General features: G+C 48.6%; 1 protein-coding gene across 1 annotated transcript; it reads left to right on the plus strand.

Annotated features, from left to right (window-relative positions):
• The first annotated feature begins 9081 nt into the window (after window positions 1-9081).
• Window positions 9082-14580, plus strand: LOC100342329 (melanoma-associated antigen B5). Its single transcript, XM_017349934.4, has 2 exons — window positions 9082-9360; window positions 13347-14580. The coding sequence occupies exon 2, from the start codon at window positions 13410-13412 to the stop codon at window positions 14430-14432; it is 1023 nt and encodes a 340-aa protein (XP_017205423.3). The 5' UTR covers window positions 9082-9360; window positions 13347-13409; the 3' UTR covers window positions 14433-14580.
• The last annotated feature ends 639 nt before the right edge of the window (window positions 14581-15219 follow it).

Here is a 15219-nt window from a genome sequence, read left to right on the forward strand (position 1 = left end):
ATGAACATTTGGGATTGCATCAAATTGAGAAGTTTCTGTACTTCAACAGAAACAGTCAGGAAAGTGAAGAGGCAACCAACAGAATGGGAAAAAATATTTGCAAACTATGCAGCAGATAAAGGGTCAATAATCAGAATCTACAAAGAGACCAAGAAACTCCACCAAATAAAAAACACACTTAAGAGACGGGCCAAGGACCTCAATAGACATTCTTCAAAAGAGGAAATCCAAATGGCCAACAGGCACATGAAAAGATGTTCAGGATCACTAGCCATCAGGGAAATGCAAATCAAAACCACAATGAGCTTACAGCTCACCCTGGTTAGAAAGGTTCACATACAGAAATCTACCAACAACAGATGCTAGCGAGGATGTGGGGAAAAAGGGACACTAACCCACTGTTGGTGGCAATGCAAACTGGTTAAGCCACTATGGAAATCAGTCTGGAGATTCCTCAGAAACCTGAATATAACTCTACCATGCAACCCAGCCATCCCACTCCTTGGAATTTACCCAAAGGAAATGAATTTGGCAAAGAAAAGAGAGGTGTGCACCTTAATGTTTATTGCAGCTCAATTCACAATAGCTAAGACCTGGAATCAACCCAAATGCCCATCAACAGTAGACTGGATAAAGAAATTATGGGACATGTACTCTATAGAATACTATATGGCAGTCAAAAACAATGAAATCTGGTCAGCTGCAACAAAATGGAGGACTCTGGAAAACATCATGCTGAGTGAATTAAGCCAGTGCCAAAGGGACAAATATCATATGTTCTCCCTCATCGGTGACAACTACCCTAGCACCAAAAAGGAAACCTGTTGAAGTGAAATGGACACTATGAGAAACTGTGACTTGATCAACCCTTGTCCCAACTGTTTATGTGTAATTTAATACTTTATCCCTTTTAGTATTTTTTTTGTTCTAGTTAATACTATTGGTTGAACTCTGTAGTTAACATACAATTATACTTAGGTGTTAAAATTTAACTGAAAAAGTGATCTATGTTAAATATAAGAGTGGGAATAAGAGAGGGAGGAGATGTACAATTTGGGACATGCTCAAGCTTACTTGCCCCAAATGGTGGAGTTAGAAATGTGCCAGGGGATTCCAATACAATCTCATCAAGGTGGCATGTACGAATGCCATCTCACTAGTCCAAGTGATCAATTTCAGTTCACAATTGATCATAATGATAGGTCTAAGAGACAAAGGGATCACATAAACAAGACTAGTGTCTGCTAATACTAACTGATAGAATAAAAAAGGGAGAGAATGATCCAACATGGGAAGTAAGATACATAACAGACTCATAGAATGGCAGATGTCCCAAACAGCACTCTGGCCTCAGAATCAGCCGTTAAGGCATTCAGATCTGGCTGAAGAGCCCATGAGAGTATTTCAGGCATGGAAAGCCAAGACACTCTGGCAAAAAAAAAAATGACCTAAATGAAAGATCTCTGCGAGTGAGATCCCAGTGGAAAAAACGGGGCCATCAAAGAAGGAGGTACCTTTCTCTGAAGGGAGGAGAGAACTGCCACTTTGACTATGACACTGTCGGAATAAGATCAAAGTCGGCAAACTCAAAAGGCCTCCATAGCCTTGGCAACTCGTGACAAGAGCCTAGGGAGATTACTGACGCCATAAATAAGAGTGTCAACTTGTTAAGTCAACAACGGGAGTCACTATGCACTTACTCCTCATGTAGGATCTCTGTCCTTAATGTGTTGTTCACTGTGAATTAATGCTATAATTAGTACTCAAACAGTATTTTACACTTTATGTTCTGTGTGTGTGCAAACTGTTGAAATCTTTACTTAATATATACTACATTGATCTTCTCTATATAAAGATAATTGAAAATGAATCTTGATGTGAATGTAATGGGAGAGGGAGCGGGACATGGAAGTGGTGTGGGTGGGAGGGAAGTTATTGGGGGGAACGCCATTGGAATCCATAAACTGTACTTTGGAAATTTATATTTACAAAATAAAAGTTAAAAAATGTCAAAAGGTCCAGAGGAAGACCACAATAACCCAGGTATAGGAGGTACTGCTTGTTGTCATCCAATGTCCATTCTCCCTAAGATTTATGTATTTGTTTGAAAGAGTTACACAGAGAGAGGAGAGGCAGAGAGAGAGAGAGAGAGAGAGGTCTTCCATCTGCTGCTTCACTCCTCAGATGGCCGCAATGGCCGGAGCTGCACCCATCCAAAGCCAGTAGCCAAGAGCCTCTTTCTGGTCTCCCATGCTGGTGCAGTGGCCCAAGCACTTGTGTCATCTTCCACTGCTTTCCCAGGCCACTGCAGAGAGTGGATCAGAAGTGGAGCAGCTAGGTCTCGAACCGGTGCCCATATGGGATTCCAGCGCTTCAACCCAGGGTGTTAACCCACTGTGCCACAGAGCCGGCCCTTCTCCCCTTCTTTATAATAAAATTTTATGCTGATTATGGCTGCCCAACTAAAGCCTGAATTTCCAGGCCTCCCTTGCTTCTATGCATAGTCATGTGATAATGTTCTGGCCAACAGAATGTGGACATAAGTTATATGTGTAATTTTTAGGTCTCACCCTTAAAATGAGAAGCATGTTTTCCTTTCCTCCCTCCTACCATTTATCCTATCCTGCTGTCAGAATTATTAATATTGTGGCCAGTATCTTGAGTTATACAGACAAGGACAGAGGATGGACAAAAGAACAAGATAGAAGGGGACTGGATCTGTGTACAACCATGTATAGCAGTGTTATCATACCATTATTACCTAAAAGAGAAAATTTTATTTTGTTTAAGCCACTGTTATAATTTCAACTTGTCACAGGCAGCTGAAGATATACCCTAATAGAGGGTTGTCATGCATAAAGAGAAATTCAGCCTTCAGCAGATCAGAGACCACTCTTTTAGTCACTCCTAGGAAAGGGTTTTCATCTGTTCCTTGAGCTGGAAACTGGAAAGTAATACCAAAACTCACTTAACTGAATTTATGATGGCTGCATACAATTACATAATATTACTTACATATTAAAAAGTATATGGTTCCCATTAAGTCAAATGTATTCCATTATTCTTTTTTAAGATTTATTTATTTATTCGAAAGTTAGAGTTACAGAGAGAAAGAGGGAGAGGGAGAGGGAGAGGGAGAGGGAGAGGGAGAGAGAGATCGCCCATCTGCTGGTTGACTCCCCAAATGGCTACAATGGCCAAAACTGAGCTGCACTGAAACCGGGAGCCAGGAGCTTCTTCTGGGTCTCACACATGGATGCAGGGGTCCAACCACTTTGGCAATCCTCAGCTGCTTTCCCAGGCACATTACTAGAGAGCCAGATTGGAAGTGTAGCAGCCAGGACTTGAACCAGTGCCCATATGAAATGCCAGTGTCACAGGAGGTGGCTTTACCCCAACACCACGATGCCATACCCTACTGTTTTGTTGTTTTTTTTTTTACAGGCAGAGTGGACAGTGAGAGAGAGAGACAGAGAGAAAGGTCTTCCTTTGCCGTTGGTTCACCCTCCAATGGCTGCCGCGGCCGGTGCGCTGTGGCCGGCACATCGCGTGTGATCCAAAGCCAGGAGCCAGGTGCTTTTCCTGGTCTCCCATGTGGGTGCAGGGCCCAAGGACTTGGGCCATCCTCCACTGCACTCCCGGGCCATAGCAGAGAGCTGGCCTGGAAGAGGGGCAACCGGGACCGAATCTGGCGCTGCGACAGGGACTAGAACCTGGTGTGCCAGCGCCGCAAGGCGGAGGATTAGCCTATGGCGCTGGCCTGTTTTTTCATAATATTCCTAAATATCAAAATTACAGAGGCCCTCCGGGCACTGCTACAAACAACACTGGATTTCACCTGTCAACTGCAGTAAAGATTTGTGGGCTTATAAGGGGTAAAAACAAATAAGGAGCTTCCTCATACCTATTCCCAAGCCACAACTCTTACAAATGCACAAATCCTGACTCTTGCACCCATTGCAAAACATTACTTGAACCAAGTTTTCTAGCTGGTTGTAAAATACGCTATACTGTCATGGGCTTTTCAGCCAGATCCGCGTGCCTTAAGGGTAGATTGTGAGGCTAGAGTGCTGTTTAGGACATCTGCCATTCTATGGGTCTGAAGGTCTTCCTTTGCCGTTGGTTCACCCTCCAATGGCTGCCGCAGCTGGCGCACTGCGGCCGGTGCACTGCACTGAACCGAAGGCAGGAGCCAGGTGCTTCTCCTGGTCTCCCATGGGGTGCAGGGCCCAAGGACTTGGGCCATCCTCCACTGCACTCCCGGGCCATAGCAGAGAGCTGAACTGGAAGAGGGGCAACTGGGACAGAATCCGGCGCCGGGACTAGAACCTGGTGTGCCGGCGCCGCAAGGCAGAGGATTATCATAGTGAGTGGCTGAAAAGCCCATGAGAGTATTTCAGGCATGGAAAGCCAAAACACTCTGGAAAAAAAAAAACCACCCAAATGAAAGATCTCTGCGAGTGAGATCCCAGTGGAAAGAACAGGTCATCAAAGTAGGAGGTATCTTTCTCTGAAGGGAGGAGAGAACTTCCACTTTGACTATGACCTTGTCTAAATATGATCAGAATCGGTGAACTCAAAAGGCTTCCATAGCCTTGGCAACTCATGACAAGAGCCTAGAGTGATTACTGATGCCGTAAACAAGAGTGTCAATTTGTTAAGTCAACAACAGGAGTCACTGTGCACTTACTCCTCATGTAGGATCTCTGTGCTTAATGTGCTGTACATTGTGATTTAATGCTATAACTAGTACTCAAACAGTATTTTTCACTTTGTGTTACTATGTGGTTGCAAACTGTTGAAATCTGTACTTGATATATGCTAAACTGATCTTCTGTATATAAAGAGAATTGAAAATGAATCTTGATGTGAATGGAAGGGGGGAGGGAGCGGGAAAGGGGAGGGTTGTGGGTGGGAGGGAAGTTATGGCGGGGAAGCCATTGTAATCCATAAGCTGTACTTTGGAAATTTATATTCATTAAATAAAAGTTTAAAAAATATGCTATACTGTGACAGAACTACATTTGAGGTATTTTAATAGGGTATATTAATTTTTTTTTGCCCCTTCCACTATCTTCTTCTCTTTGTTCCCTGTCCTTCTTCAACTACAACAAATGGCTCCTTTATCCCAAGGCTTCTGGTTGGGTTTGATCAATAGGACAACAGCACAAAAGAAAGGTTGGGATATTTAGTCCCTTTACTTCTTCCCTGGCTGACCACTGTTCTGCAGCATCTGTTTTCCTCTGTTTAAGGTGACAGTTTCCGCAGGTTGTCTTTTTTCTTTCTTAAAAGCAAAGTGCTTCCTTTATTTCAAATCTCTCTCTTTCAAAGTTATCTAGGAGCCAGCACTGTGGCATAGTGGGTAAAGCCTCCGCCTGCAGTGCCAGCATCCCATATAGGCACCAGTTGGAGTCCCGGCTGCTCCATTTCCTATTCAGCTCTCTGCTATGGCCTGGCCAAGCAGTAGAAGATGGCCCAAGTCCTTGGGCCTCTGCACTCATGTGGGAGACCCAGAAGAAACTCCTGGCTCCTGGCTTCGGACTGGCGCAGCTCCGGCTGTTGTGGTCAATTGGGGAGTGAACCAGTGTAAGATCTCTCTCTCTGCGTCTCCTTCTCTCTCTGTGTAACTGTTCCAAGTAAAATAAATAAATCTTTCTTTAAAAAAAAAAAGTTATCTAGAATTTCTGTCATGTTTAAGTAAGATCATACCATCCTATTTTACATGGAACAGTCAATTTCCCAGGAGAATTTTACCTTCACCAGACTAAAAACATTATTGCCTGGAAAAAATAAATAAAATAAAAAATGTGAGAAACCTGGAGTCATATGTTCTATAGTTGAGTTGTAGCTCCATATCCTACCGACTTATTCATATTCAGGGTAACTTCTTAATCACAGGTTGTCTTTTACAGCTACAACAGTTTCTCAAACTATAATATGCACACAAATACATGTGTCTTTATTAAAATGTAGCTTCTAGTTTAACAAGTGTAGAAAAGGCCTAAGTTCTCAAGTGATTCGGGTGGCTTGAACAGGAAGGCTATTCTATAAGCAGCACTGAGCCACAACTCTCACCAGGTTCTGGTAACAGCTCCCTCCACTTTAGGTATGGGGATGGAAATTATTGCCAGCTCTTTCTAGCCACAGGATCATTCACCATTCCTTATTGGAATTTAATTTAATTAAACTTTCATTTCATTCCATTCAACTGCCTTTTGAGTGTGTCCATACAATGGACAAATGGAGTTATATACTAAAATCAAAATACATCAACAGTCAAGTGACATACTATAAACTTGTGCTTTTCCAAATCTGGGTTCAGGGCTGGTTGATATTAATACTAATAAAATGCCTTATACAATTATCAAAAATTACTGGCTGTGTCTCTAAGTACAAATGAGTTCTGTAATATTTCTTAAATATTTATTTATTTGAAAGGCAGAGCCAAAGAGAGAGAGAGAGAGAGGGAGGGAAGGAGGGAGAGAGGGAGAGAGGGAGAGAGGGAGAGAGGGAGAGAGGGAGAGAGGGGAAGGGGAAGAGAGAGAAAGAGAGAGAGAGGTCTTCCATCCACTGGTGCACTCCCAGATGGTTTCAATGGCTGGTCCTTCACCAATCTGAAGCCAGGAGCCAGGAGCCTCCCTGGGGTCTTCCATGCAGGTGCAGGGGCCCAAGGAACTTGGGCCATCTTCCATTACTTTCCCAGGCCATGGCACAGAGCTGGATCAGAAATGGAGCAGCCAGAAGTCGAACTGGCACCCATATGGAATGCCAGCACTGCAGACAGCTGCTTTACCCACCAAGCCACAGTGCCAGCTCCTTAATATTCTTTTAATCCATAGCAGTCCTAAATCACTTTTGCATCCAAGTACAGAAACCTCAAGTCCAGGAAACAGAAAAGTGTTATACACTTGGGCATTTGGGAAATTTTTCCCAGTATCATGGAAGGAACATTTTCAAAACAAAACAAAATCATCGTGTAAACTGAGAGAATTCATGGGTAATATTTAACAATCTGCTTGGAAGATACAAGAATATGAGGATTCTGACTTTTAGCAGTGATATAAACAGCCCCATTCATGGTAGATTGAAACTACTAATAGGTAAACAAATGGCCCACAAAATTTTATAGCCATCCCTTGAAAGCTAGCTCTAATCCCCTACTAACCCATACCTAAAACCAATGCCATTCCTAAAGAATACTTACCAGATCAGTACATTTACTAGTGAGTAATAAAAGTTTGTATTTTGTAAAAAAGAAAAACCTGTTATTCACCTGTCCAAATTGGGAATTCAGAGAAAGTATGGAGTTTGTTGGAAGTCAGTTTTCTTTAAAAAAAAAAAAAGATTTATTTATTTATTTGAAAGGCAGAGTGAGAACGAGAGTGGGAGGCAGAGAGGGAGGGAGGAAGAGAGGAAGAGAGGGAAGGAGGGAGAGAGAGAGAGAACGTAAGAATCTTCTATCCACTGTTTCACTCTCCAAATGGACACAACAGCCAGAACTGGGCCAGGCTGAAGTCAGGAGCCTAGAACTTCCTTTGGGTCTCCCATGTTGAGTGTCAGAGGCCCAAGGGCTTGGACCATCTTCTGCTGCTTTCCCAGGCACATTAGCAGAGGCTGTATTAGAAGTAGAAAAGCTGGGACTCCAACCAGCACCTATGTGGGATGCCAGCATCACAGGCAGCAGCTTAACCTACTGCACCACAAAGCCAGCTCCAGTTCCTTTTTTTAAAGACTTTTTTTATTCATTTGAAAGAGAAACAGTTATAGAGAGAGAGAGAGAGAGAGGTCTTCCATCTGCTGGTTCACACCCCAATTGGCTGCACTGGCTGGAGCTGAGCTGATCCAAAGCCAGGAGCCAGGAACCTCCTCTGGATCTTCCACGTGGGTACAGGAGCCCAAGTGCTTGGGCCATCCTCCACTGCTTTCCCAGGCCACAGCAGAGAGCTGGATCTGGAGTGGAGGAGCCGGACTCAAACCAGCACCCATATGGGATGCCGGCACTTCAGGCCAGGGTGTTAACCCACTGTGCCACAGCGCTGACCCCTTCCTTTCTAATAATATGTAAATCCTTTAGAAGCTACATGCAATGTGAACTCTCAGTGCCGAAGAGAATGTATTTTCTGCCAGCCATCTCCTATCCCAGACCCTCTGCCTTGTTCTTCAGCTTCCTTGTAGCTCAACACTCTGGATTCAGAGATGTATTCTCTGCAGTATTTAAAGGAGGGAGACTAGACAAGAGTTTGTCAGGTTGGTGTTGTGCTGCAGTGGGTTAAGCTGTAGCTTAGGCCACCCACATCCCATACAGGATTGCTGTTTTGAGTCCTGGCTACTCTGCCTCCAATCCACCTTCCTGCCAATGTACCTGGGAAGGCAGCAGCAGATGGTCCAAGTACTTAAATCCCTACCACCCCCAAGGGAGACCCAGATAAAAAGATCTCTCTCTCTCTCTCTCTGCCCCCTCCCTCCCCATCCCTCTCCCTCTCCCTGTCCCTTCCATTTCCCTCTGTCATTCCTTCAAATAAAAATAAATAAATCTTTTTTAAAAAGAAAAGAAAAAGAGGTCGTTAAGGACTGGCGCTGTGGCTCACTTGATTAATCCTCCGCCCGCAGCGCCGGCATCCCATATGGGTGCCGGGTTCTAGTCCCGGTTGCTCTTCTTCTAGGCCAGCTCTCTGCTGTGGCCCGGGAGTGCAGTGGAGGATGGCCCACCACATGGGAGACCAGGAGGAAGCACCTGGCTCTTGGCTTTGGATCAGCATAGATCCAGCCGTAGTAGCCATTTGGGGGGGTGAACCAACGGAAGGAAGACCTTTCTCTCTGTCTCTCTGTGTAGCTCTACCTGTCAAATAAATTTAAAAAGAAAAGAAAAAGAGGCCGCTAGGATAAGATGAGGAACTGGACGGACACTGACTGAGGAGAATAGCACCGCTCACAGAGGGCAGAGCAGAAAGCCCGCCACCTGCTCTTAGACCATGAGAGCCGGGCAGTGCCGCCGGCTGTCCCACTGACTTCCGCAGTTTCTGAACGCTGTGCAGGCCGTTAAATAGGGGCGTGGCGGCGGGGGGTGGGGCGGGGTGGGGGTGGGGTTGCTGTGCATTCCAGCGGGCAAGGGTGGCAGAGGGGCGGGCCTAACGGTTCCCGCAGGAATCAGATTGAGGATTCCCTGAGACCAGGGGAACCAAGCGCCCCAGCACAGAGGGGGCGCCAAAGACACGGAGCGTGAGCGCACACCGAGGGGTCGCTCTTTGACAACAGCAGTCACTTCCGGCCGCGCACGCTTCTGGGAGCGGAAGTGCTTTAGCTTTTGGCGGGCGGCCGCGTGGCGAGCGACGGAGGGGTCCAGAGTGATCAGGAGGCCAGGTGAGCCGCTTGCGGGAGAGAAAGAGGAACACGCGCCTCAGAACAGCACCGCGAGTGCCGAACCCCACAAAGCCTCGGCCGCTCTCAGTCCTGGGGGGCCGCTGAGCCGAGGCGGCAGTCCGCGGGGGTCTCAGGAATGGAGGCCCCTGGCAGAAGTGGGTACCCCTCCCCCATTAGCAAAGGGCAGAGGCGCGGGCGGAATATGAGTCAACATCGGGAAGCTCGGGTGTACAGACCCACCGGGCCCCTCCGCCAAGGACTAGGACACGGGGGTCGTGAGTGCGAGCCAAGGACTCGAACACAGGGGTCCTGAGTGCGAGCCAAGGACTCGAACACAGGGGTCCTGAGTGCGAGCCCTCTCGTTTCTGATGAGACTGGCAAGCTGAGCCCCTTGGCCTGAGAAGGGGCCCAGGTCAGAGAGGAAGGCGTTCTGCAGGGCATCCAGAAAAGCCCTGAGAAGTTCCTAGGGGACGACCACCCCCAGCAAAGTGAGGTGGCCTGGCGCCTGCCCCTGCCATCAGCCCCAGCAAACATAGGCCTGCTCTCTGGCTGATTCTGCCCGGCGGGCGGTCACAGGGACGCGAAGGCCTTGGATGGCAGGAAGGGTCCTTAGGTCAGCAAACGAAAGTACGCCGAGCACCAAGAATCAGGTGAATGATCCGGTCAGAGGACGGAGGGAGCCCACACTCTGCGGTGGCCTGGGAGGTCTGTGCATGGGAGACATGTCTCGTGCTCACTTCCTCCTGTGGATGTGTCTCGTACTCACTTCCTCCCGTGGACATGTCTCGTGCTCACTTCCTCCCGTGTACATGTCCCGTGCTCACTTCCTCCTGTGGACGTGTCTTATGCTTCCTCCCGTGGACGTGTCCCATGCTGACTTCCTCCCATGGACGTGTCCCGTGCTCACTTCCACCCGTGGATGTGTCTCATGCTCACTTCCTCCCGTGGACATGTCCCGTGCTCACTTCCTCCCGTGGACGTGTCCCATGCTGACTTCCTCTCATGGACATGTCCCGTGCTCACTTCCACCCGTGGACGTGTCTCATGCCCACTTCCTCCCGTGGACGTGTCCCATGATCACTTCCACCCGTGGATGTGTCTCATACTCACTTCCTCCCGTGGATGTGTCTCGTGCTCACTTCCTCCCGTGGACGTGTCGCATGCCCACTTCCTCCCGTGGACGTGTCGCATGCCCACTTCCTCCCGTGCAACAGTCCCGTGCTCACTTCCTCCCGTGGACGTGTCATGTGGACTTGTCCCATGCTCACTTCCTCCCGTGGACGTGTCTCGTGCTCACTTCCTCCAGTGGACGTGTCTCGTGCTCACTTCCTCCCGTGGACGTGTCCCGTGCTCACTCCTCCCGTGGACGTGTCCCGTGCTCACTTCCTCCTATGGATGTGTCGCGTGGACATGTCTCATGCTCACTTCCACCCGTGGACGTGTCTCGTGCTCACTTCCTCCTGTGGACGTGTCGCGTGGACATGTCTCATGCTCACTTCCTCCCGTGGACATGTCCCATACTCACTTCCTCCCATGGACGTGTCGCGTGGACATGTCTCGTGCTCACTTCCACCCATGGACGTGTCCCGTGCTCACTTCCTCCTGTGGACGTGTTGCATGGACATGTCTCGTGTTCACTTCCACCCGTGGACATGTCTCATGCTCACTCCTCCCGTGGACGTGTCCTGTGCTCACTTCCTCCTGTGGACATGTCCCATGCTCACTTTTTCCCATGGATGTGTCCCGTGCTCACTTCCACCCGTGGACGTGTCTCATGCTCACTTCCTCCCGTGGACATGTCTTGTGCTCACTTCCTCCCGTGGATGTGTCTTGTGCTCCATTCCTCCTGTGGGTGGACATGTCTCATGCTTCCTCCCGTGGACGTGTCCCGTGCTCACTACTCCCGTGGACGTGTCACATGGACATGTCTCATGCTCACTTCCTCCCGTGGACGTGTCCCGTGGACATGTCCCATGCTCACTTCCTCCCGTGGACGTGTCCCGTGGACATGTCCCATGCTCACTTTCTCCCATGGACGTGTCCCGTGGACATGTCCCATGCTCACTTTCTCCCATGGACGTGTCCTGTGCTCACTTCCTCCCGTGGACATGTCTCATGCTTCCTCCTGTGGACATGTCCTGTGCTCACTTCCTCCCGTGGACGTGTCTCGTGCTCACTTCCTCCTGTGGACGTGTCGCGTGGACATGTCTCATGCTCACTTCCTCCCGTGGACATGTCCCATACTCACTTCCTCCCATGGACATGTCGCGTGGACATGTCTCGTGCTCACTTCCACCCATGGACGTGTCCCGTGCTCACTTCCTCCTGTGGACGTGTTGCATGGACATGTCTCGTGTTCACTTCCACCCGTGGACATGTCTCATGCTCACTCCTCCCGTGGACGTGTCCTGTGCTCACTTCCTCCTGTGGACATGTCCCATGCTCACTTTTTCCCATGGATGTGTCCCGTGCTCACTTCCTCCTGTGGACGTGTTGCATGGACATGTCTCGTGTTCACTTCCACCCGTGGATGTGTCTCATGCTCACTTCCTCCCGTGGACGTGTCCCGTGCTCACTACTCCCGTGGACGTGTCACATGGACATGTCTCATGCTCACTTCCTCCCGTGGACGTGTCACATGGACATGTCTCATGCTCACTTCCTCCCGTGGACGTGTCCCGTGGACATGTCCCATGCTCACTTTCTCCCATGGACGTGTCCTGTGCTCACTTCCTCCCGTGGACATGTCTCATGCTTCCTCCTGTGGACGAGTCCTGTGCTCACTTCCTCTGGTAGATGTGTCTCGTGCTCAATTCCTCCCATGGACATGTCTCATGCTTCCTCCTGTGGACATGTCCTGTGCTCACTTCCTCCCGTGGACGTGTCTTGTGCTTCCTCCCATGGACGTGTCCTGTGCTTCCTCCCGTGGACATGTCCTGTGCTCACTTCCTCCCATGGACCTGTCTTGTGCTTCCTCCCGTGGACGTGTCCCGTGCTCACTTCCTCCGGTGGACGTGTCCCGTACTTACTTCCTCCTGTGGATGTCTCCGATGCTCATTTCTTCCTGTGGCACGGTCCGTAGGAGGTGCTGGTGCTGGTGAAGGTAACATGTCGTTTCTTTCCTCAAAGAAAAGGCCTAATGCCCATAGTAGGATAATTTCCGGGAATGAGATCAGCGCCATGACCTTTGAGGGATATACTGACAAAGGGGTTCCACAGAGTCCGTCCCCTATTCTCAGTCCTAGGAGGCCACGGGTAGGTGAGGTGGCCTCATATCCTCCTAGGAGTCTCAGGTGACACCGACAGGAAGAGAACTCCCAGGCCATGTGAGGGATCACGGGAAGCTTTGAAGGGGACCACCCACATGTGAACAGATAACAAAGCATCACAGCCCCCATGTTGCATTCAGCACATGAAGGTCCATGGCAGAACCATCTGTGAGGCTCCCTCTCACTTTGGATCAGGGTGAAGGGGGAGGACATCTTTGGTGCTAGGGTACAGGGCCCAGGCAGCAGACAGGAGGGGTATTGAGATCAAGAACAAGAACTACTGACCCAGGCATCCCATGACCAGCAGGGATCCACATCTCAGGTAGCCCCTGACACGGAGGGTAGGCAGGGGGGAGTTCCTTCACTCCTCCTCTAGGGTCTTGGGGAGGTGCTGGGAAGAGCAGAAGAGAGGGGACCAGGACCTGTTGACAGATGTAATGATTGTGATTTTGAATGAAATGATCCCCCACACCCCGAAACAGGACCCCCACTGCAAGCCCCTGCAACGACCTCAGAATACCCCAGGAAGGGCTGGCCAGCTACAGCCCAAAGCTCACCCTAAATTCCTCCCCAGGGGCCAGCCTGACTGGAATAACAGGAGCCCTGTGGGTTTCTAGAGCAGTGCTCTCATGGAAACCCACAGGACCCATCTCGGTAGAAGCCACAGTGGACTTCTGTGTCGATGGAGCTCATACCATCTCATTCTCCCCTCTCTAGCTACCTACGGCAACAGCTATCCTGTGCACACTGCTCTCCCTGCTCTCCTTACCTAGAGTCATCATGCCTCGAGGTCAAAAGAGCAGGCACCACGGCCGAGCAAAACGCCGACATGACCAAAATAAAGCTCAGAGTTGTAGGGATGGTCAGCAAACAGCCACTGCAGCAGAAGCACCCCCTCCCTCCCTGCAGAGTCTACCTGTTGCTGAGTCATGTAGCACCCCCCAGGAGCCCCAAGGTGCAGCACATGCCACCGCTGCTTCTGCAGCTGATTCTTACACTGCCTCTGGTAACAATCCCACTGGCCAAGATAAGGAAAGGAAAAGCACCTACAACACCCTAATCCCCACACACAGCTTAGACAGAGAGCTATGTGGGATGATTGTGTTGTTGGAGCAGTTCCTGCTTTACAAGTATAAAATGAAACAGCCCATTTTTAGGGCTGACATGCTGAAGCTTATCAAACGGAGCCACTTACACAAGTTTGATGAGATCCTTAAGAAAGCCTCAGAGCACATCGATATTGTTTTTGCTCTTGAAATGAAGGAAGGCGACTCTGCCTTCCGCTCCTATGACCTTGTCAGCAAACTGAAACTCCCCAACAACGGAAGGGTGCGCCCTGGCAGAGGGTTACCCAAGACCGGCCTAGTGATGAACATCCTGGGTATGATCTTCATGAAGGGCAACCGGGCCACCGAGGAAGATGTCTGGAAATTGCTGAGTATGATGGGAGTGTATGCTGGGAGGAAGCACTTCATCTACGGAGAGCCCAGGAAGCTCATCACCAGAGATTTAGTGAGGCTGCAGTACCTGGAGTACCAGCAGGTGCCTGATACTGATCCTGCACGCTACGAATTCCTGTGGGGTCCAAAAGCCCATGCTGAAACCAGCAAGATGAAAGTCCTGGAGTTTGTGGCCAAGATCAATGACACCGTTCCTGCTGCCTTCCCATCCCAGTATGAAGATGCTTTGAGAGATGAGGAAGAGAGAGCCCGAACCAAACATGCAGCCATGCCCAGCAATGTTGCCAGAGCTAGTGGCGCCCTCAAGTTCCGATGTTCAGTGTGTTCTTCCACCCATTCTTAGCATTCTGATAAGAAAGTATGATATGGATATTGGGATTAAACAATCTCCATGTCAAAGAATTCTACAGTAAAATTAGTGGAGTAATGCAATGGGGGAAAATAGTTACTTCCCCTAATTTCCTTTTAGTCTAGTTTTCTAAAATTAAACAATGTATACTCTTTCTTAGTTTATTTTGTAAAGTAGGAAAAATTAAATCTTATTAAGTTAGACTTCATGTCTCTTCACTGTTTTCTTCACCAAATATTCATTGAGCATCTGGTACTTGGAAGGCTCCTTCGTAAGAATGGATCTTATGATAAGGAAGACCTGGCACCTGCTCTGAGAATTGTGGGGCCTGCAGGCTGTAGTCACACAAGTGAGATATGGAATTATCCTCTGTGACCTATAACAAAAGTAAAATGAATCCTTGAGGTACAGGCTGTTCCTTATGAGAGCAGTCAGGTAGAAATTGCTGAGCAAGTCAGTTTGGTGCATTGGGAAACTTGAACCGTCTAGTTGGATGGATTTAAGTTTTATTTAAAATGTATACCAGATTAATTGACTCAGTAGATGTGGTCGATAGTGTCTGTGCCCTCAGACAGTGTGCTTCAGAGTTGAGAGAGAAGACCTTTGAATGAGTTTTCTCAGGCTGCCATAACAGAATATCAAAGACTGTTCAGTTTAAACAACCGATACTTGTTTCTCACATTTCTGGATAATGGAAAGTCCAAATTCAGTTCCTGATGATGGTGCCTTTCCTGGGTTGCAGACAGTTGCCTTCTCACTGTCCTCACATAGAGGGGAGAAG

The sequence above is a fragment of the Oryctolagus cuniculus genome, chromosome X (assembly GCF_051225735.1).
Source record: "Oryctolagus cuniculus isolate XC-2025 breed Fujian yellow rabbit chromosome X, ASM5122573v1, whole genome shotgun sequence".
In the NCBI taxonomy this organism is placed as follows: domain Eukaryota; kingdom Metazoa; phylum Chordata; class Mammalia; order Lagomorpha; family Leporidae; genus Oryctolagus; species Oryctolagus cuniculus.